The sequence below is a fragment of the Phalangium opilio genome, unplaced genomic scaffold, assembly GCF_054372755.1.
Source record: "Phalangium opilio isolate 3A_F unplaced genomic scaffold, DU_Popi_V2 ptg000070l_1, whole genome shotgun sequence".
In the NCBI taxonomy this organism is placed as follows: domain Eukaryota; kingdom Metazoa; phylum Arthropoda; class Arachnida; order Opiliones; family Phalangiidae; genus Phalangium; species Phalangium opilio.
The window spans coordinates 7,779,816-7,803,820 of record NW_028324182.1 but is presented as its reverse complement, the minus strand read 5'-3'; the positions used below and the strand labels follow the sequence as shown (position 1 = coordinate 7,803,820).

At 38.0% G+C, this 24,005-nt stretch overlaps 1 protein-coding gene and 1 long non-coding RNA gene across 2 annotated transcripts in view; one reads left to right on the top strand and one right to left on the bottom strand.

The window, feature by feature from the left end:
* The window catches only part of LOC149661388 (uncharacterized), a 286,806-nt gene that overhangs the window by 242,624 nt on the left and 20,177 nt on the right, over window positions 1–24,005 (bottom strand). The window contains exon 2 of the long non-coding RNA XR_016368896.1: window positions 6,759–7,002. This is a non-coding gene — a long non-coding RNA (uncharacterized LOC149661388). The remainder of the gene's footprint in view (window positions 1–6,758; window positions 7,003–24,005) is intronic.
* LOC149661387 (uncharacterized) overlaps window positions 22,924–24,005 on the top strand; it is a 29,464-nt gene continuing 28,382 nt past the window's right edge. The window contains exon 1 of the mRNA XM_089842921.1: window positions 22,924–23,864. Coding sequence (XP_089699047.1) covers window positions 23,786–23,864 — 79 coding nt within the window. The 5' untranslated portion in view covers window positions 22,924–23,785. The remainder of the gene's footprint in view (window positions 23,865–24,005) is intronic.

Genomic DNA, 24,005 nt, shown 5'->3' with positions numbered 1-24,005 from the left:
TCTAACCCCGGTATTGACTTTAGCAACGTTTCTGGTCGAAATTCACAATGAAAATCCGAGTAACCATCCGGGAAAGCGGCATCACTCCAAGGCGTTAGATGTAGAGAAAACTGCTGGTAGAAACACCGAATTTGAAGTACATTCGCGGTTCCCAATGCGGGTAGGTTTCATTTTCAATTGTTTATCGAGTAGAAACACGTCAATATATGAACTTCTAAATATGACGATGAGAATCTTAGCCTCGGTGATATAGAGTAAAAGATATAGCCCCGGCCCGCATTACCGAATGAAAGCCAGTCGAGTTCGCTAGCGCCAGCGTTTTTGCAAAGCTAGTCCGCCTGCATGGGAGATGTACTCCTCCTCTTTCTCTCTCTTAATGGGGCGAAGCTTCCTGCGGAATAGACTTTTGAAAATCTACGACCAAATCAGAGATTCTCGCGGAGGATCGTGGCGTACTGGTCGGCGCAGGGGCTGGTGCCCCCCGTTGGTTCTGTCCGGGGCTAACTCTCGCGATTCATCATCGGGTATAGAGCCAAGGAAGGAAAAGGGAGAAAGAGAATATCCATCGGAGAGGGCTGAAAATAACTCGTAACGTAGTTGCCCCGTTAGGACTTGGCAAGCGCGAGGAGAGCTAACAGAAAGCGCGCAATTATCTTCTTCGTAATTGAGTTTGTACTCGCGGGGCTTATACGATCTCGTACGGGATCCTAAGCCCGAACCATCCATAGACCCCCGCTATAAACAGTATGAATCGCGAGTTGGCGACGTCAGCTATTTGTAAGGTGAATAGAGTCTATCCGACCCTTCCTATTCGAGTTTCCTCTCTCCGTTTCTCTCGTTAATAGCGCATCCTTCTCAGGCTACGAGCAATTGCCAGTCCATTGTTAAAAAGATTTACGAGAGAGAAGCGCCCAGTTAGCTATAGAGGCAATTCCTTGGACTAAATATCCCTACTCGCAGGATGGTTAAGGAAGAAAATAGAATTTGTTTCAAGGGACTTAGGTTAGAAAAAAGATTGCGCCAGTTTGGTCGATGATTGAGCTATTTTCTAATAAACGGATTTAGTTTTTTAATCTACCACTAGACGTCCAAGTGAATAATTATTTACATCATCACCTCCTCCGGTTACTTATTACTACAGCCTTCTGAAGTCTCTGGGCAAAAAATCGTTTATTACATTTCTTTCTACCATAATCCGTCGCCTTAAGAAAACGAACCTCTTAAAAATATTCATCCTCTCTCTCTTTGTATTTCTCCCGGTGCTCGGGATGAATTCAAAGAATTGAGCTCAGTCGAGACTAGTTGGTTTTTCGGGGGAAGAGCCCCAAGAGGTATCGCGTCATTTTTATTGACGCGACGCCGCCATCCACGTCACGCGCCATTAAACGAATACAGTGACTTTTATATAAGCTTAGCTAGTAGGAGAGAAATTGGGGAACTAAAATGTAAGAAACTGGAAGAGGCCAAAAGATACGCTATCACTAGGTATGGAGTATAACTTACTTAGACCAAAAATATCGCGTAGGGACATTATTTATTTTTCCTAAATGCGTTGCTAGTGTAGTTACAACCTTACGCGTTGCCTATCCACACGCTTTTATCTGAAAGTTTCTACGTTACACCGGTTCCTGCAAGTTATATCCTGGATTTACCTGGATGAAACGTCATGGAATGTATTCCATGTTATTTACTGTTGAGAAAACGTTTCTTTGGAAATGAACACGTGTTTTTCCTTATGAAATATTTATTGTCTAAACGCATTGAATTGAAAATTCTCTTTTCACCTCGCATTGAATAGAAAATTCCCTTTACACCTTTGGGACCAGGAGCGACCTCGCGAGAGTTGCGATAGCGATAAAAGCTAAGCTCTAAAAGAGGTTTAGAGAGAGTGAGAAACGATGCGGGAAACTCATTGTAAAATGCCTTTGGAATATTAGATCATTGTAAAAGTTAAAATATATTTTGATGACGATGCATGCACTCTCTCGGACCTTTTTCTACGAAAAAATCTATCCTTTTCTACCTGGTCTACAAATAGTTCTAAAGAATCTACTTGTATATTTTTTTAGTAAAGCAATGGAAATGATGAGTTCGAAGACCATTTACAACCGAAGGGAGTGACTCGAAAGAGGTATAGTTTAGAGTTCGGAAAAGATTGGATTATCGTACGGAGGTTCTGCGAAGCCTATTACTACTCCCTTCTTGGATGCAAAGGTCCTTACAGTCGCGTCATGAGTCTTATAATAAAAAATAATGCTATAAAAAAAGAAGGAAATCTTTTCGCAGACTCTCCGAACACTGCAGTTGTCCCCTGCAGGCAGTAAAAGAAAAGCAAATTCTCCTCAGCTTCGCTATAGGAAACGTGTCGCGACACAAAAGCTTTTTTCCGCCGAGATCAGCGTTTCCTCTTTAAAGCTTCAGCTATAAAAAGGGTATTTGGACTCTTCCCGCCCTTGGACAAAAGATGAGGACCGGGTTAAGAGCGGATGGCAACGCCATACTATACCATGGAACTCGGGATCTATCTTCGAAATAAAAGAAAAAAAAAGCCAGGAAAGATTTTTTTGGTAAGGAAAAAATAGTAATACTAATGAAAGAAGATGGGACACAAGTGGAAGGCGGACAACCTTTCAGAACAACCTATCTTCAACATATCATTCGTTAAAAACCCGGGAAAGAATTGTAACGTACCATTAGTGAACGAAAAACGTAGACCGTCTGTCATATAAAATATTGAACTTGAAGATGCATTATCAACTTAGAACGTATCTATTTTTTGAAGATGATTAAGCGAAATTATCACTAATTTTCTTATTTTCTTTTCTCTAAACCAAACAAATTCGAAAATTCCACAAACATTTCTGAACAAATTTTTTTTATCAAGCCATCCATGACGTAAACGAGTTTCTTTGAAGAAATGAAAAGAATATTTTTCAGAATCGAGGAAAGAATTTCGCAAAGAGAAATAATAATAATTGAAATTCATCAAGCACAGATCCAAGGCACCCTAGATAATATTATTTTATCTAGGGTGCCTTGACAGATCCAAGCATACGAGTCTACTAAAAGCAAATGTTAGTTGAAATTAAAAACTAGAATCCCTAAAAGTATTTTGAACTATAACTACTAGTTAGAGCAAAATTCATTTGTAAATAATATTGAAAATATTTACGGCATATGAAAATTGGTGAAAAGAAAATGAAGATTAGAAATTTATCCATGTTTTTAATCATGTCTTCTAACGAAAAAGCCCAAATTCTTTCTTTTGAGGTCTACCCTTTTCCATTTCATCTTTTACAAATGTATACTCGTCACTCAACAATTTTTGCATCATCCTTGGAGCGACAATATTCAATTCTTGCCCTTTCTCTTTATAGGAATTTTGATACCACGAGTAACCCGAAAATTCTTTCCTCAAAAATCATCTCTATATCCGCGGGCTCATCTAACGTTATAAAACAAAAGAACGTTATCAGATTTTTTTCTTCCCCTTTTTATTCCCCGAAGAAAATAAAGACGTCCCAAGGATCTTAAAGGCAAGAGGAGAAAAATGCCTCAGCTGCGTGGTATAAGTTTTCGTTGAAAAAAAAAAAAAAATAAGGAAAAAGAATCGGAACTGGGATAGCCATATTTTATGGGCCAGTTACGCGAGGAGAGCCAACCCAGACCATCTTGCATCCGTTAAAAATATACAACAAGGTAGACCAGTTAGTTCAAATCCCTCAAAATAAATTCTAAGGAGAAACACCGAAGTTTTAAACCGAAATTTCTAAGACTTTTCCACATCTTATAAATGAACTCTTTCGTTACTTTCTACCTAAATCTAGGCTATCATTCTATAAACGATAGCTGAACACCTTCCTGCTACGAATTCAAGTCAAATAACTCCAAAACTCTATGTTACAATCTAGGTTATAAAATATGGTAAACTGGAGACAACGGTCCAAAAAAAGAAAGATGGTGCATGAAGGGAGGAAATTCTTGGGTATAAGCTTCCCAAATATCCCTAGCCACCTTAATAGATTTTCGGTGGGGAGGTTTGAACGCTACCTTAAAATTGACGACGTATCTCTTTCTTGGTAAAATATTATTTTCCTTTAAAACACAAATGTCTGGTGGGATAGCCAACCAAGAAGAAAACCCATACTCGTTTCGAGGCGATAACACTGCAACCGCCTTTCGTCTTCACCTTTTCTGGTTTTGGACCATTTCTCACCGAAACCTATAAAGCTCGCTAACCCCTTTACAACCTGACCCATACAGAGAGACTGATCTTTCCCAGTGGTTTAGCCAACAACATGAAGGATGAATATCTTGGTAGAACAAACTGAGGAGCTGTTTCTATCCATTTCCCCCTACACCGCGGTTTATTTACAAGATCTCTGAGAAGTTTGGTACATTTATTTAATCCTCTTGTTTTTTTGTTTTTTCGAAGTAAAGTGAATCCCTTGATTTAAAAGCTTTTTGGCTAAGAGCTTTTGCCCCTTTTTTCCCAGCAATAACAAAGACTTGAGTCCTATTTAAAATTTTAGAGAAGAAATCTAAGGATTATCTCTTAGAAGTTTTTTTACTTAATAATGGTACATAATCGAAATGCACTAAAGAGCTAATCACTTACACTTACAGTTTGTACTACAAATATACCATAGCAAACTTCCGAGATACCAAATAGACATATTTAAAGTGGAAAAAAGGACAAGGGACATGGAAATGAAGCTTTTTTTTAAAACCTTTTTTGGGCAGCAGACTGTTTGAAATGAAACCACCTATATTTTCCAAGTTGTTCCAAGGATGGTAACAGCTCAAACTAATCAAATAAATCCAATCTAGAACGGTTAGGGTACGAACAATTGGCAAGGCATACACCCAAAATGACCCATATTCGATGAAGCAAGAGCCAACTATCGAGAAAGCAAGCCTATTTGGAGTTTTCCTCAATCATAATCCTTCAGGATACAGATAGTTTTTCCGTTGGAATATATCTAAGGAACCTATTCTATTTTGGGGTTTTATCTGTATTCGATCCCAGAATTGAGGGAAGGCCATAAAATACCCGTCCCTTAAGCTTATTAGATAAGATGGGCTATGGGGAAAGCTAGGTATATATTGATAAACAAAGCAACATTACCACCGAAGGATTATCTCCAATCCTATTCGAGCACTACTTTCCTCCCCGCGACGGTTGCGAGGTTTAATATTATGTATTAATACGCCCTAGTTTTGGCTATTTAATGAAACGGGTGAACCAGGGCCGCGTCCATAGACACGGGAAACGATCTTAATCCCACTAATTAATTAGGAAACGAGAGAGACGTCATTAACCCATCAACACCCGCCCTTTAATTACCGCTAAAGCAAACATTCGTCGACCCTAAATATCATCTTCGTGTCCCTCGGTACCCTAAGCCCAAAGTAACGGGTGGAACATATCTACGAGGGACTCGGACAAAATGTGCGACCTACATTCCGCTCGTGGCTAAGTCCAGGGGCAATGTTTAAGCCGGGCACGTAAACTTGAAACTAAAATGGGTTTCTAGATATTTTTTAAAGCGTTATATAACAAGCGGAGTGAGCTTTAGCTTTCAAAGCGCGAAATTTTCCGAGGGCGTTAATATTTAGCCTTTGATCCCGTACGTTAACACGGAACCAAGGCTTAGCCAACGTACGTACGCCACTATGTTGTTTTTCATCATCATTCAAAAGTTGCTAATTACATGCAAATTTTCTCGTTAGCCAAAGCGAGAAAAATGGCGAAGGGATCTATATAAGAAGACCTCAATTAGGCTAAAAGGAACGCGGGAATTAAACGCTCTCAGACTATTTTTTTATTCGTCCCTCTCTAAACTGCACCAACCGCGGAGAAATTTATTAAAATAGAAGTAACGGATTATAAATAAAGGTTTACGAATAGACGATACAAATGATAACTTCTAGTTAATAAACCTTTGTTGGTGAATAAACAGGGCACTCATTACGAGTCCTAGCAGGATGCTATAGACCCGCCACTCCTTGGAAACGAAGGGTTGGATATCAACGTACGGTTAGAGCCACACTGTGACAATTTAATTTAGGTAAATCTTCTCAATTAATCACGAAACATAATTGCATTACACTTTTGCCAGAACACTCCCAGAAAGAAAGAAATGAAGCACCATCAGGTGTATATTAATGGCGGACGAACTAAAGAAAAGATTCTGCAATTCCCCCGCGCTTCTACTTATCTCCATCTAAAATCCCAGTAAATTGCCAATTTGCTACTGCGCGACATCTTTTTCAGGTGCTTAAATAGCTTCGAAAGCACCCATTTATTTTTGGAAACTGGCATATGTAAATATTTATATGCATAAGTCTATCATAATCTCTATATATATGGGACGAAAGAAGGTTATGGCCGTATCGTGGTGGTGTATTCCTGCCAGTGGCGGATTTACCAGAAAGAGAACCAATTCCTTGCTGTGATTTGTATCTCTACCCGTAACCCGATTCAACCAAGGTAGGATATCACTATAGGTCTTGCCTCTATTCTGTTCCGGTTTAGAGGAGAACCCATTTAAAACGTAGATCGCGTTGCAGTCTATAATTTGTTATCGCATGAACAAGGCCAATACTGTAAGCCTGTATGGCAGACCCGTATTTATGCATAATAGGGTTATGGAACAGAGGATTTTCAGACCAAATAAGTACTTACTCGTAAGAAAAACGAGTTTTTTTAAACACAAGATAGAAATCCCCTTATTAAAGAAATTTGCAAAACTCACGAATTTCCAGTTGCTCATGCAAGTCCATCGTCGAAGGATGTCCAAACAAAATATTTGATGAGATCAGTTTTAATTGAAACAGAGCCCTTGACAGGTTATTGACTTAACGAATCCCTGATCAGCTGTTGACATAGAAGAATCCTTAATTGAAATCGCCTATTGGGAATCGTTTATTGACGAAATTCCATCCTCGATCAGTTTTCGACTTATTGAAAAATAGACTACTGCAAATTGAATTTCCATCCTGTGAAGAAAATAGAAAAGCGGAAACATAATTAGATTTCATAAATCTATTCATTTTAGGCCTTGGTATATTGGCGCTTCATAATATATTCAATTAGTGAAAATTCGGGGAAAGTTTAATAATAGTTCAATGTACACTGCACTCTTGGCTCGCCAATCTCAGCGCGCATCGCGTATAAGTATTTTAATTAAAAATCGAAAAGCAAACTTGTTGTTATCCAGAGAGAGAGAGTGAGAGGGTGAAATTCCGTCCTACGCGCCGTCAAATTTCATTACCCGTTCAATTTCTTAGCCTCGAAATATTAAAATCAAATTCCCAAAACTCCCAAGCGAAATTTAATTACGCGAGCAAAAAACGTCTTCGGCCGCCTTATACAAGTGACGCAAAAATTTTACCTCGTTTTTTTTTTGTTCACGACCACGATAATAAAAAAGCCCTTCTCTATCTTAAAAAGATGGCCGTTTTTCCTACTTTTTTTAATTTAATCAAGATACAAAAGCAAACAATTTCGAGTATTAAAGGCTCGCGGTGCAACCACCCGTCGTGTTAATTCTTTTTCTTACATTCTCTGGACGTGAAGGGGTCGGAAGCTTCAAAACTAATTCATGGTATTTTCCATTGAGGTATAATGAACTAAAATCTAAGCATAATTTAAGGAAATCTTTCTTCTCTTTATTGAAATAAGAGAGTAAACCAAAGTAAGGTATGTTTTCTTTCAAGATCAGGAACAGGTAGGCAATGTATCAACTCCATTTACCGTCGATAACCGACATTTGATATTCAAATTAACTATCCAACATGAAAATGGTGGGATAGAGTCCGGTCTCTCGCTAAGCGGCCATCATTTGTAGATGGGTGAGGGCGTTGAGCTCGAAAAGCCTTTTAGGAGTTTAATAGGCGCATTGACGAAACAATGCCAAGTCATGAAATATAATTAGAAAAAAAAAATTGTAAACAAAATTAGCGAGAAAAGGAACCCTCCTCCTCTTCTTAGACCTCTACGACCCTTTCTTTCAAGATTACACCAGTCACCGTAAAGCGAAAGAACCTCAAAGTTTGAAACTGTTAATTTGCAAGGACTTAATCCCGTTTCTAACCAAAATAATTGAATAATGAATTCTTCGTGAAAAAAACCTAAACTTGCGTTGATTTTCTACATCTTCAAGACGGGGTTCGAAAGCGTCTAGATGAATTAATTTGGATTAAAAAAAATAACGCATTACTTTTAAAGGGTTTATTAAATAAACAATAGCTTTAAACTTTTCTCTTTCCGAATTAAATGCTTATTTAGAAGTGGATATACAATTTCTAAATTAAATTTAGGGCTTCCTGAAAAAGGTTTTTTCAAACTCAAAAGAAAAGCAAACAATACTATATAAATCTTTTAGCTTTTTCCTTACTGTAGGAAACAAAAACCAACTTAGAAAGAGAGGAGAGAGAGTCCTTTAAACTTTAAGTTGGAAATGGTCATTCAAAATTCTATTGCCTTGGAGCTACGCCATGAAATAAAGATTAGCTTTAACGGCACCTTAGAAAAAGGGGTAGATTCGCTAGGAATATATATCATTAAATAAAAAGCAACCTCACACCACCTTTTATAAGCCGAATAATTACTAAAGGAGAAAGGAAAGAAACACGAGGGACTTTCCCTTTCTTCTCCCATTTCACTTCCTAAAAGGCCAAGGCTTAGAGTTTGAGGTATATACAGTCGCCCCGGGCTTTTAGAAATAGCTCTCCTTATGTACTTATTACGTAGAAAGTAAACCGTGCTCCGTATAATCTCGAGTACAGTATAGACCCAACATAGCCGTCTCCGCAAAAGCAAAAGCGAAAGCGACGACGACTTCGGGATAAAAAAGCATTAAGAGAACCTTTTCTACCTCCGAGGAAACGATAAGTACGTGAATATACACTCCCTTTTATTTTTGCAAACCCTATAGCAGCGCTTCTCAAAGTGTGGTCCGTGGACCGGCACCGGTCCGCGGACATGCGACTCTCTGGTCCGTCATACATAGTTGAAAAAAAAAAACCGGTCCGCAAGGTTAAAAAGTTTGAGAAGCGCTGCCCTATAGGACTTGGAATACTGTCACACCCTGTTAATATTTAAACACAGAAGCGGGGGAATCGTTTTGTCCATCTCTAGATAAACCATTGTTTACCTTTGCAATGTTTGACTAACCCTCAAAATTCTCTACGTAACCTTACGGTCCATGCAGGATATTTATAAAAGTCTGGCTTGGATACTGCTGCGACTCTCGAGTTACGCGTGATGAAAGCGCGGGCCAACATTCTACAAGGGTGATCAAACTAGAGCTAGTACTTCACAATGATTGCGTCCACGCGTTATGATCAAACATAAGGTGAATTGTTACAGCAGGAAGAGATAAATACCCGTCGGGGAAATTTCTCTAAATACACATTTATAGAAGTTTCTTAGTAAACACGGGAATTCTTCTCCTTCATATTGGAACAGTTTTTCTATTTATATTTTTCTATCGTAATAAATAAATAAACGTTACTACAAGGTCTAGAGGAATTTTAGGTGACACGTCTGATAAATTATAAACTCTTTGCTAAGCCTAAATATAATTATAAATGATTAAAACCTAAACTTAAGCATTAAACGCGTTTTCGTTTGACTAGATTAAATTCCAAGACCTTAAACAAAATTTATAGAAACCTTTGGCCTTTGTCCTTCCACTCCATTATCATTCTCCCTTGAAACCACCCTTTGACTGATCTGACTCCATTGTATCGAAGATTTACAGCGGGAAACATTCCCTACGGGTTATGTTAGTCGTTTGTCAAAGACCGCGGGATTAGAGCAGATTTCCAAAGATTAGGCTTATCGATAAAGTGCCTTGACAATTGAAACTCGACCGATTATCGCGTATCGCGTAGAGAATCAGTGATACGACGAGTGTCGCCGGATTTAAATCAGTAAGGAGCGATAATAACCTCCCTCATCCGGTATAGGAAGAGAATCTGAAAGAGAGGGAAAATCCCTGATACACGAGTTCAAGGCTGGTCGTTCTTTCCGGATAATTTGATTATTTTGATGTATATTAAACGAGATATATTGATGGAGAAGGAATGTTAAGGGGGAAAAATCGAAACTATAGCGGGCCTCGATCGTCTTATAACCCTACGAAGAAAATTGAGTTTGATAACTTTTTCCTTAAAAAATAATAACAGTAAAAAAGGATGGGGATTTTCTTTTAAATTAGTGAAAAACTGAGCTATACTCTATTACTAGATCACTTGATAAAGACTACTTTCACTCTTATGATATTTAACATGGGGTATTCGTCCGCCCTGCACAAGCTTTATAATATGGTTATAAAAAAGAAGAGGAAAAAAGGCCCTATTGAAACAAGAAAACTACGATTACGTAATATAAATATCCATGTGTATTAGGCCTTGCGTATTTATAAAAAATACCATCTCTTAATATTAACCTTCATAGAATATGATTTTGATGAAATTTCGAATTGAACATTAATAAGGGGCATTTAGAAAAACATTCATAGCTATAATCATAGCATTTATTTCCATCCCAATTCGAGCTCGAAGCTGATAAAGGATCTTTACTTATCCAGTTCCTTGCAAAAGTTATAACTCGTTTTCGTGTATCCAGTCTCCACAAACACACACACAAAACTGTTTCAATAACCTACGTTGCGATCATACAATGATGCACATAGAAAAAGAGAACGAAGCTGGGACAGCGTCAGCGAGTAACCAATGGAGGAAAAGGTATAAGATCTCCGGTCGTTTTTATATTTCCTCTTGTTTTTAATACTTGAATATTTCATCAGCCAAGCGGAATAATTCGAGTTAGATCCTGAGCGAATAAGATTTAAGGACTTTACGGGTTTTACCGAGGGGTTATACACCCATGAAAAAAGGCGATACTGTCCAAAGACGTTGTAGGTTAGAATGTTCGAGGAGTGAATATCCCCAATGAAAATTTTCTTACGAGCGCTTAGCTTCCAAACTACTACAAAAACAAAGGTAACTCCCGTCTTTTTCTCTGGCCTCTTGGTTAGTTGGTTGACAACGGCAGTTATCGACTCTTAAGGTTTAAGCTGGCTCGTATACAAAGTAGCATTAAACCTTAAAAAAGAAAGTTACTTCTAAGAGACGTAAATTCTTAAAATTGAAAATGACTTTTCGTCCACCACTTTCAAAGAAACTTTACAGCCAAAAAAAAAAGGGAAAGAATCTACGACAGGATAACTTTCTTATCTTAAAGGGGCTATAAATGTATAGTACATCAGATCGGAAATAGTTTTGCAGAATAGAATCAGTTTTAGTATATTTCAAATGATATTCACTCCAAGATGAGTGAGCTAGAAAGAGACGACGGGGAGTAAGGTCTAATATATTTATATAAACCTCTTATTTTTCACTTCTTTGCCAGGCCCCGGCGTAAAGGTGGTAAGAAATTCCCAGGGATCTCTCGATATCAGTCAGGTATTAGTAGTAACATACGGGAAGGTGATGTCTATCTCTAGTTGAGGCTATATAGACAATCACGTACACTCTCACCTCAAATCTAAACACGTATAGAGATATAAAAGTGAGGCGAATTTATTTCTCACCTCTGTATATGGTATATAATATTTGATACACTCATGCAATATTTGGTACCAATCACACTTTTAAAGGAAAGGTAAGCAAGTACAATTTTCTTGTTTATACCAGAAGAGCAAATAAAATAAGAAATATTTCAAATTGAAATTATATGCAGTTGAGTTTATTTACTACAACCAAGAGGTGATATCTAGTTTACTAGATAGAAGGTATAAGATATGACTAAGTATTCGCGCGCCATAGTCCCAGTCCCCCTTTCAAAATACAAGGGGGGACGTAAAAGGAGGCCGGGCTATTTCGCCTCACCTCAGTTGGAAAATACGTAATTTTCGTCATTCGCGTCGCGCTGACGTGAGTTTTCAAGAACCAATGAGATGCTGGTTGTAATTCAGAGGCTGGGATTTAACTCCGGACCTATACACGTTTGGACTAGAGATAAAGCTAGAAATGTGGCGAATTTATACCTTCTCTCTAGTAAACTAGATATCGCTTCTTGGTACAACTTAAGCAAATCAAACTTCGATTGGAGTAAAGAAATCTATTGATTATCACGGGAAAAATCCGTCTATTTACCACAGCGGCTTCCGTCTGACGTGCAGGTAGTTCCACTAAACCTATATTCTTTATAGGTATATTGTTTCAATTTGAAATTATTATTATTTCATACGCTTATCCAAATATAAAGAAGAAAACTCCATATGGAACTAAAATCCCCTGGTCTGGATCTTGACCTATCATATCTCGCAGCCTCTTCCAATCCCCAAACACTGCTCTTCTTGCTCTTCAAATTAATCTCTTAGAAAAACGTATTGAAAGATGATTTTTATCTTATAAATAAATAAAAATCCATTTCGTTTTTCTCAATAAGGATTAGTGTATGAAATAGAATTTTTTTTTTCTCTCTCAAAATAAACAGGAAGTTATTAAAGCCCATAAACTTTATTTCCATCATTTTGTTTTTATTTCCGCAAATCAAACAGAACAAAATAGCTAGTACCTCACGTGTATCTCATTCTCGTCGATATTAAGCCGTCGAAAGAAAGAAAAGGGTTTGCAAACGCTTGAGAGGTTGTGATAGCAAAAACCATATTCTATATATTTTGAAGGATCCCGATGATGTTGAAGTTTTTGGCCCCATTTTTCCCGCCAAAAAAAATATAAGTACGTGTTTATTTTTATTATTCTTTTTTCAGAGCTAAGAAAAAAAAATAAAATTGAGCCAACGTACGAACGACCCGGTATTGATTTCCATTGGCCAGTACTATTTGGCCGCAAGTGGAAATGGGTGACCCTCAATAAGGTCTATATTGATCGTCGACCGAGGCTTAAAGTCTATTCCATTGCCGGAATAGCTAGAACCCGGCGTGAAGATGCTATTTATAGGCATAGTATAGAGAATACAAGAAACTAATAAAGGGTTTTTCTTTTACAATCGCCTGAGATATCGTATGCTCTTCCGTCTGCTCTCGGATACAAGGGGTGGAGAAAACAATTTTCCTTAAAAAAAAAGCTATAAGGCAGGAAGGAAAAACTAATAAAAAAAATGAGAGATTCCTTTAATTTTCTTTTCTTCTTTGGTAGAATCTTATACAAAGAAAAGGCGTATGATATTTAGCGGATTTATTTTAGGCCTAGTGGTGAAGAGGCATGCAGTTAAGCCAAATGGGAAAAAAGTAGTACGATAATAGCCCGCTCAATTTCTAATAGTTGTTATAAATATTAATGTGCCCAAAACAAACAAATGGGTGAGGATAATGGAATTGGATTGAAATGTAATCCAATCTAAGCGTTTAGGGGGTTCAAGTAGGAAGACCATTAATTTGACTGGACATCCATGATTTGTAATAATATTTCATAATTTAAATTTTCTTCGCTTATAACGGTGAATCATATCATGGCAATTTTATTTTATGATTTCAACTGACTCTTATGATATCGATTTTCAATACTTTATCTAAATAATTTGGACTACATGATTATGATTATGTTTTATATATATTGAATTATGGTTAGTTTATAACGTACTCAATTATAATAAATAAATAATTAAATATATTATTGCAATCCCGTCTACAAATAGATTTAAAATGCAAAATAGCCCTAATATAATCAATTCGGTAAATTTAATTTGGGGAAACTATATTATAATTTCAATTTGTAGCTCGGATTTCCTATGTCAATTTAATTTTCTTCTCAAAACAATCTAATTTTAATCCTAGATTTTAATATTCCCGAAGATTAAAATTTTTTATTATATTAATTAAATCAATTAATAATAAATATTTCTGAGGATTTTCAACCACATAATTCATCTCCGAAATATAGTTCTTAGCCATCTTTAAAGAAGATATGATAAACCAATAGAAAAATAGGATTATTTTGAACTTTTAATTTATTTTGGAACAAGAATAAAAAATAGATACAGCAGCTATTTCTTTCTTTACTGAATGGGTACTTAACTGAGAAAACGACTTTTTACAGTCCCCTACACCCAAATAAATTAAGATTTTCATCAAGAAACTGAAGAGGATGAGATGAAAGTCGAAAGACTAGACTAGAATTGAATTGAATTGAAAAAAAAAGAGTAAATAAATGAAACGGAAGAAGCTGAGGGAAAAAAACCGGATGCTCAGGAGGATGGGAGATTTTGGTACGTGAAAATAAAAAATATCTTAAACGGGAAATGTCATTCCGGATTCCAGTTGACACAGGCAGAGAGAGTCGGGCGCGGACGCCAACTATTTGGTTTAACGCTCCACCCACTCCTATATATGTATATACCGGGAGACAAACATTTGGAGGAGAGTTGTAAAGCTCGGATTGTAAGCCCGGGGTTCTAGTTCTTGAGGGTACAACAACGAAGTTATCCCTAAAATACTTCAACAAAAAACAGTAGTTTAGGACGTTTCTCGAGCTCTATCAAAAATTACTTTAAAAAAAGACTGGAAAAACGGGGGGTTTATTAGAAAATGGAGTTGTTTTTCCTGTGATGGGAGTGCTAAAATGATTACGAGTCCCTACGCTGTATTTTTTGTCTTTGTCGGACGAACGCGCTCTATCTAAAGAAAACGACTCTTTCTGGTCCGTTCCCCTTCCGTTTGGAAATTGCCGGGACGATCTCCGCCGCGAATTCCAATTCCGGAAACGTTTCTCGAAGTGTGTCGACGTCGACAACGTCTTCCAAATATAAAAAAAAAAACGAACCTAAAACTTGTTTTTCCTTCCCTCATTTCGCCTTTGAAAGCCGGCGGCGGCGGCGGGCCACAAACACTCGCTCGGCACTGTTCCTACTAACTCAGTTTTTTAAAGGGCAGCCCAGCGGAGAATGAGATAGAGCGAGGAAGAGTCACGATGTTTTGGGCAACGGGTTTCCGGAAAGCGAAGGGAATCGAGTATTAACTACATGGAGGCAAAATAGGAAAAGTCCACTTCCTCGCCACGCGCCAGAAGCAACAATAAAACATTTTCGAAGCACTCTGCGCGCCGCTCGAATCTACTTTTCCCCGCATTGCACTACAGCCATAAAGAAACAAAAATAATAGGTGGTTGGAGCGGGAAACTTTTGGAAAACAGTTAAAATCGCTTTTGATAAGCGAAATAACAGTCCACCCCTCGAGCGTATTCCATTCCCCGATATGAATTTTATATTTGAGACGCGTACATACATATATATATACGCTTCCAAATTTGGCGACATTTTTGACTATGGAATGGGCGTATTTAGAGGCAGAGTTCGACCCACCGAAACTGTAGCGTCTATTTTTAGAAAAATTATATTAAAATTGCATCCACGAGCGACAGGGTGCATGGTTTCGGTCTGAACCATACGCGTCAAATTGAGACATTTCTAAAGTTATTTTAGACAAAGTACCGCGTCCTTTATGGGGGCGAATTTAAATGGTCGTAACGTTATTTATTCAAAAGCTGGCGTCAGCTAATGAAGAAGAGACGATGCTTTAATAGCCTCGTATTTTAAACGATAAACAACTCGAACTAAGAAAGACACTATACCGTAATTAAAAAAGGTCAGGAGATATTCCATGACGAATGTAAGCTTCAGTCTCCATTTCCCATGAGCGTAAAACGAATAATTTACGATAGCTCGGGTTGACTATGGGCGGCTTCCTTATTTTAGGTTTAAGCGTAGATGTAGGTGGGCAACGGGGGCGGAGGAATTATATTAACGGCTGTAGTCTCTCAATAATCCCTCGCTGACGGTGGACGGCGTTATTTCCCGGGAGGTGCATGGGCACGACCGCATTAAATAACCATCTTTTCCCAGACCACCAGAGTTCTTTTAATTTTGGTAATGAACGCCGCCATTATGTCCAGCCGTCTCTCTACGCCCGAGAGAGTCGACTGACAATATTTTTTTTTTCTTTTTGCGCGATATCCAACGCGCTCAGAGTTATTATAATAAAATAGGGCTTGTATGAATCCATAACATTACCCTAAAAATATATACCGAGGGAATTCCAACGACGCTTCGAAATGATTTAACTACCATTGGGGAGTAGGAAACCAGAATCATTCTTGGTGTAATTGAACGATTTCATTATGGTTATAGCATTAATAATTTTGGTTTTTACATCTAAGCATTCGAAAAATACAAGACAGGCATTTCGGAAATGTTCCTATTTAATATAAAAGCCCCTTTATTATAAGTATGGAAAACATGGCTCGAGTTTTGCAAAGCGTAGCGCTGCAGCCCAAAAGAAGGGATATTTATTAAGGCAAAACATTACCAGCCCCGTTATTGAGAACAACATCGTATATCAAAGAGGAGGAAATTGCATTGAAATGTGGGCCTTGCATTATACCAAAACATGAGAGAAAATTAGTCTGAAAGAGCTTATTCTAAAATATTAGGCATTTTAAATATTTTAAGTAGAAATAGCTTTCACTGAACGTTATTACGGTTCCCTCAGTATTGAGCCCTTCTAGACATATTTGATCAACACAATGAAAGTTAATCAGTGAACTTTCAAAAACTATAACATATAGAAATTTTTCTGATGGAAACCGAATTTAAACAAAAGTACTTTTCAGGTAAAAATAAAATTTTCCGAGAATACAATAGTTTAAGAGAAAAGGTTAAGACTTCCTTTCATATCGGAAAAAGAAGAGAGAGAAAGAATTCGGCCTGTTGACGTTTTATCGCAATATGGCGTTTCCATTCTCGTTTCTTATCGCCCTCTCCGCAGAAATCGGAACCCCCTTCCGTTTTTATCATCCGCAGCTTCCCTCGATCTTCTCTAAACCATCCTTCTGCGGGATCAACATCGAGATAAAACTTTTTCTTTTGGGCTCCATATAGCTGGGCCTTTTATGATTTCGGGGTCGGATAGGCTCTCTTCCCCTCGAACCTTTCGTTTGCCAACACTTATCCCGACGTTTTATTTTTAAACTATATAGATATAACGTAAATAGAAGTCCCAGAGAGGCTGGGAAAAAGAGAAATATACGAAATCACTCTTTCCGATTCGGCTGTCTGTCCGAACCAATTTATTTTACCCAAAGACAACTTCTTCCGATAGGTCCCATCACTTAGAGGCATTCCTTAAAAGCTTCGATAACGTGAGAGCTAAACTATTTTGGTATACGCGTATGACAAATTCAAATGGCCTATAAAAACTCAAAATAACACGATTACTATTAAATAGACTTCCTTAAAAGCTTATTTTCTCAACTCTTGATTCGTGTAACTTGAAGTACTCAGTATCGTTGGATAGAAAATAAGTTCGCCCTATGACACCCTTAAGGAATTTTCACGTAAGTACCGTTAATCTATTGTTATGACGTTGGTTAAAATTGTAGACCCTGTGAGAATAGCAGAAACTAATTCACCTTGGTACCCGTACACGCTGCTATCGTACATTTACCTGTAACTTTAGAGCCTAAAGTCACGTACCAAGCATTCTTTATTCGGGAAAAAGCGGTACCCGAACGAAAGTACATTGCAACATTTTCTTCAAAAGCATCCTGAACAAGTTCAAGAAGCAAGAAAAAGAAAAAAAAATTAAGTTGAGGCAAAATGCACGTTTTCTGATTGTGAGTTTGTGACCGAGAAAGAGCGAGCCCCGACCTTTCCAAAAAAGAAAAAAAAGGTTCTCGAATAAAAGAAAACTTAGGGTGCAGGGAGAGACACAATGAAAACGTATTGATTCGATTGTATCACTACAAAAGCAGTATACCCTCATGCACTTCTGGATGCAGTTCTAGGGTTAACGATTTGGACCAGAAAAGAGGCCCCTATAGGTTCAGGACATAAATAAAACAACTTTTATCCAAGTTCAGAACCCGCGCGTTAGCATTGAAAATCGTTTCTTGCCTACCAATGGCTCGAAAGATATTTACAAACAAGGGTAACGAGGTAGAGACCATTTTTTTTAGGGGGAACTTATTGGAGATTTACTTCCCTTATGGTTTAAGTTGCATGAAGGTAAGACATTGGCGTTGGCCCCGTTAAAGAATCCGTGCTCGGCATGAGAAACGGTTGAGACTCCTCACTCGACTCTCGATACAAAAATAGTAGGAACCGAAACAAGAACGGCTGGAAGATGTCTCGGATGGGAAATACAACAAAAGTACAAAGCGATGTGAGGAAAGAGAGAGAGAGATAGGCCAACTCGAAGGGTGAAGTACCTCGGCTGCAACTTGTAATTGGTGAAAGTGAATTAGGCCTCACGGACTGACGCGCGCCACTCGAAAAATAAAAGGGAAAACTAGTGTCCCCAGTGAATCTGAATCCACCACATGAACGCTGGCGTCTCTTCCCGCATCTACACGAAGTAAAACTTCCCATAGACCCTGAAACTTCTTCCCTCATGCGAAGTCCCTTGTTACAACAATTTTACCATATACCTTTATCAAGGGCCATCGCACCCAGAATACGCCATAACAGTAGTCTACCCCGAGTAATTTCTTATCGCCGAAATATACGTATTTCATCCCCATTCCGGGGGAATTCTCCGCATGATTGCAAAGCCCCTCAACAATACGTCCGCCTGGTGCGCCAATATAGATTTTGTATAGAAAGAAGTGTCTGGATTTTTCTATTATGTTTAAAAGTTGTTTAAGGAGCATCCTTACTTTGTCCGAGAATATTGCATTAAAAAAGAAGTAAAAATATTTGACCATGTCTCTCTGGTTTTTTTGCCCGTTGTTAACATATACCGCTCCTCAAAGGTTGACAATTGAGATGTTATACTCCTTGAGCCTGTGACGTCTTTACTTTCTCTCTAGAGTGTCGGAAAATATTTTCTCTTTTCGTTTATTTAGGATGACACTACGACTTCTTTCCACTGGACTCTATCTCAAACACAACCCGATTCTTTTTTCCGGGACTCCCAACAAAGTCTAGCTACTTCCGCGACGAACGAGAAAAAAAAAGATATAGTAACGGTTGTAGTCCAAGTGGTACTAAGCATACCATATCTAACCACTTCATAATACAAGCAGCGGAAAAGATATATGACTCGGGGCGTTTTAAAAGACTATTTAATCCGATGTTCAAAGGTCCGCAAACTGACTGAAACTGAATTTTAACATTTTGTAAACAAAACTATAGCCGCTATACCTTGGAGAACAAATAAATATATAGATATATAAATATATTTTAAAATAAATTCAAATGGTCACGTTAATCTTACAAAATTTATGATTAAACCATAGCCCTTGGCAAAAGCATGAACGTATAAAGATTCCTTCACTGCCATGCACAGGAATCGCGGTTCTAGAATAAATATCAGGCATTACTCCTTCGTGTATACCTAAGGTTTCGGGACCAGACCAGACATAAACAAAATACTCGCTGGCATTTCCGTGGATGCCAAAATACAAAAGAGCCGCGCCGCACGGCAGCGTATAGGAAAAGAAAACATACGGGAAAAGAGGCTGACAATGGAAAAGAGTCGTGGGAGATTGAACAGAAAGAGAAGGGGAAATTGGTAGGAGTCGATCGAAACAATTCAATTCATAGACTAGCCAAAGAATAAGTATTTGTAAATGAGTGCTTATTTACGACATAAATTTTCCAAATGCCCCTTGGAGTTTGCAAGGTTTAATAAGTACTCTTACATGTCGTTAAATTTCAATAGAAAAAACAGTATATTATTAATTAAACGCGCCTATTGCGTAGGAGGAGGAATTTAATTTAAATTTAAATCGGGTTTTAATAATATGGCGTTTTCTCAAATAAGGTTATAGGTAGCGTTGGTACTAAAAGGCCGGGATCCTTAAACTAAACGGCTCGCGAAAGTTATAGGTGCACTTAAAACACATTTTTTAATATTCATTAACTTCAGCTTGATATAACCAGGGGGTTTCTCGTTAGACTCGGTATAACAGCTTAAATTCAACACGCACCAGGCATGCAATAAAAATCACAGGTGTAATTAAATATTTTACAGCCGACGCCATCATTTCCCTAAGACTAGGCCTATAGTCCGTCTGGAAATTTTGGAAGCTTAGACATAAACCTTTCTGTAGCTGGAATTCAAGAGCACTTGATAATACCGTAATTATTTACAAGATTTAACATTGCGTATTCATACCAACGCCTTTCCCAAGTGCGCTAGGCGCAAAAATATATCTCTAGCTATAAATTTCCATACTGGCTCTTTAGGAATGATATAATCTCATCACGTTCGTTTATCTAAAGTAATAAGACTAAAACAGAAGTGATTTAAATTTGACGTTATCATATATTTTGAAAATGGATAAAGGAAATCAAAATTAGGAATAATGAGGTTTATTTACTTTAGGCATATAAACTCTTATATTGTAAATTCCTAAAACTTTTAATTTTTAGTTTTTCTTCGGGAATGAATATAAACCCGGATGGTTGGTTTTAATAATCCAGTTTATTTTACTTGATAGGAACAAAATTTTTAGTATTTTAGCCCCCCCTAATCCTATAAAATGAAAATATGGAGACTTAATTGGATAAATAAATAAAGACGGATATTTCACTGGAAAAGATGAAATCGTATCTTCTCCGAAATAAGGAGCCTTATTCCATTTGTAATTCATAATATTGCCCATCCAATTTCTTTCCAGCTATATTCTCACACTGTCAATTATTCATAAGCAGTAATACAATGTGGGGAAACCACGGTGCTCATATTCGATACGAACGGAGATGAATGACTTACTCTTTCGTACATAATATTGGATACGTTGAGCGTAGCTTTTTAATGGGCATCTGGGAAAGAACGGCGAGCGCAGGTTTAGTAATACGCTTGATATCGGTTCATTAAACCATTATACGGCATGACTACTTTTATCTATGAAGATAACTTCTCTGGGGAGAAAAAATGCCTTATGGGCTCTCCTTCTGAAATGCGCTGACGAAAGAATGTTGTTACGGGCTCTTCCATCATCGGCACGGCCCATTAAGAGCTCGGAAATGAGGTATCGACATCGCGGCTTACCAGAACACCCATACCGTATACTCTCTCTATAAGATGCCTAGATAGTTTTTCTCTCTCGCATTATATAATAACTCTTGGTGAAATTAATCAAGATGTTCTTCTCTCTCTATCCAAATCAGTATCTTTCAACTACTTGTTTCCCATCCCTTTGTATTCGATAAATTTTATTTGAATTCTCCAAAGGATTTATTAGTTGAATTTTCAGATCATATTGCGTTCCTGAATCCTCAAGAACGGTTCTCGGGTTAATTACTCCAAGATGGTCATCCCTTTTCCTCCTCCCACATTTCTCTTTCAGATATTGAGCCGATGCCGCGAAGACATTCACTCGGTCAAGACTGGAGTTTCTCTTTCCCTGGGCAAGCTAGCTTTATAAGATACATCACTCATAATAAAGGGCCCGCTATCGAAGTCGGCCTTATTTGGGCAATCAACTAAGTTACTGTGGAGTTTCGAGAGAGCCAGAAAACCTGCAAAAATGTCACTCTCTAACGAAGCCAATCGACAAACTGTCCTTTCATTTACCCTTCTCGCTAAATTAGGGCGTCAAAAGTCGAATCCTACATCATTAGCGTCCGAACGAAAGGAATTTTAACAGTCTGCCTTAACTATTTTTCTTTTAAGTTAACTTGATGACCTGGAATCTATCCCAGGGTAAAATTCTAAAAGGGTGAAATCATTTCGTAGAGGGACACACCTGGAATAGATCAAAGAACATAGCTATTTTTATGAAATCCTGATTAATTTAACTTCAAGCGAGTAGTATCGTTTGATACGGAACAAGTTGAGATGTCACTCCCTAAAGGGATTTTAGAGTTCAAACGTTTCAAAGTTGTTGTTCAGGTTGTTGAATTACTCAATTTGTCAATTCCATCATAGGCTTAAAGTATTAATGTTTTACAATGTGTTTCTCTCTACAATATCATTTAAGAAAATGTTTAAACTTATTGAAAAAAACACCCCCCAACTCCTAGGCTAAAAATCGAAAAATATCCTATATAAAAAAATAAATAAAAAGTTTCATTTTCAAGGAAAGAGGAAAAACGTGATCGAACATTTTTGCCTTTAACGAGTCCGAAACACTCGTAAAAAGTCGAGGAAATCTTCGGGGATAGGATGAAGAAATGGTCGATGGAAGCTATAGGGACGCGTAGGCTCTTCAGTAATTCAATATCACTCGCGTAAGCCAAAGTCCACTTATCGTGCGGGGTCAAAAAAGGACGAAATTTCCCCATGGAGAATTGAAGGGATTTTTCCAAACTTCTCTGTCGTACCCCAAAGCGCTTTTATTTATTTTTTTACAAACTCCAAACCCGTCCTTCCTACCCTACCCGTCCAAATATCCCCCGTTTTCAATCTCAAGCATTATACAATGTAATAAAAATCTATAAGAAGTATGTATTCCAGCGGAGGTATTGAGTGTACAACGGTTTATGGAGTAATCTCTGCTTCGTGTCTTCTACTGCATTAGAGTCTATGAGAAAATTACACGGGGTGATACTACCCTATTGGCAATAAACGAAGGCTCAATTCCTCTTGCTGTTCAGAGGACAATGCTGCTCTAACTTATCACGTGAAGTCACCATTCTCGCAATTTAAAGAACGAGTCTCAATTATCAATATTTGCTCTGCGAGTGTTTCACTATGGTTTTAAGGTTGCAATAGTATTTCAATGAGACATACAGAGGTTTGTCCAACACGTTTCTTGGTTTTCAATGGGGATTCATCCATTCATAAATGTTTCCATCAAGACGAGGATATTTTTTCAATAAACTGGAGGAAACCGTACACTTTTCCTTTGCAAAATAAAGGCAAAATAAAAATTGCACGGTCATTTCCTATCGGCAAAGCTTTATTAGTGGCAATTCTGAGGGCGAGAAAAAAATATACGAGAGGAAGAAGGCGAATTACGGTGGTTCCAATGCCCAGAGAGGAGATTGTGTCCGGCAGATTTTAGTAGCGACCTATGACGCGCAATCCGCGACTTCTAGAAGAAAAAAGGGACTCCCCCTTCCGCAGTGAGAAATCGGCTGAGCCCAGTTGGTAGAGAGCGCTAGCTCCTCGGAGCGAGCCTATAAAACCAGCTCCTAGAGAGATCCCGCTCTTCAGTATCGAACGACCTCGCGGACAACGCGTGGAAAAGAGATTCTCAGAGCGCGAACCCCAAAGAGAAAGAGAGAGAGAGGGAATCTTGAGCCTAAAACGTAGGAATATTCACCCACCGGGAAGATGGTGGTAGCGGCTATAAGGTGCCCGAACTGCCGGCAACTACCCGCTGCCGAAATTGGATCACAGACTCTCAACGTGGTTCGAGTGTGAAACGTAAAAGTCAACCCTAGAGTTCGGATCTATTCCGTGGAAATGCGGAAAATTGTCAAGAGAAACGGCCATGTAGAATTTACTTAATCCTCTCTATTGGAAAAACTGCGAGCGTAATAACCTAATAATTAAATCAGATTAACCAGCCGAGCGACTCTTTTGAAGATAAGAATTCGCTATACAAATATAATCCTCTATTTTTGGGAACAAATTAAATGTAATTTAGAAGTATAAATATATATTTTATCGGTCGTAAATTGCGAAATACCCTAGTTGAATGAATAATCCAGTTTCTTTGTAAATATTATCTCAAACTAAATACATTCATCGCGAACGCTTTCAGAGACGAGACATTGTCATCGCTTTCGCAGACGTCGAGTGTTAAGTCAAAAAATAATTAAAAAGTGCTTCGTTCCACCGAACAATATTCATCCATGTCGACCGGATCGCTGCAAACACTTCGAACTCTCGCCCAAAAATTGCGCTTAGTGATTTTAGTGGCCTGCCTCCAAGGTAAGCCTACCATTACCCATTCTTGCAGAATATTTAGGCGTTGTTTTCATTTTCAAAATAGAAACCTGCATTTTTGGGGGTATTTTCAAATACGAACAGAGCTTCCTAATTTTTTTTTCTTTATACAAAGTTATTAGTGAT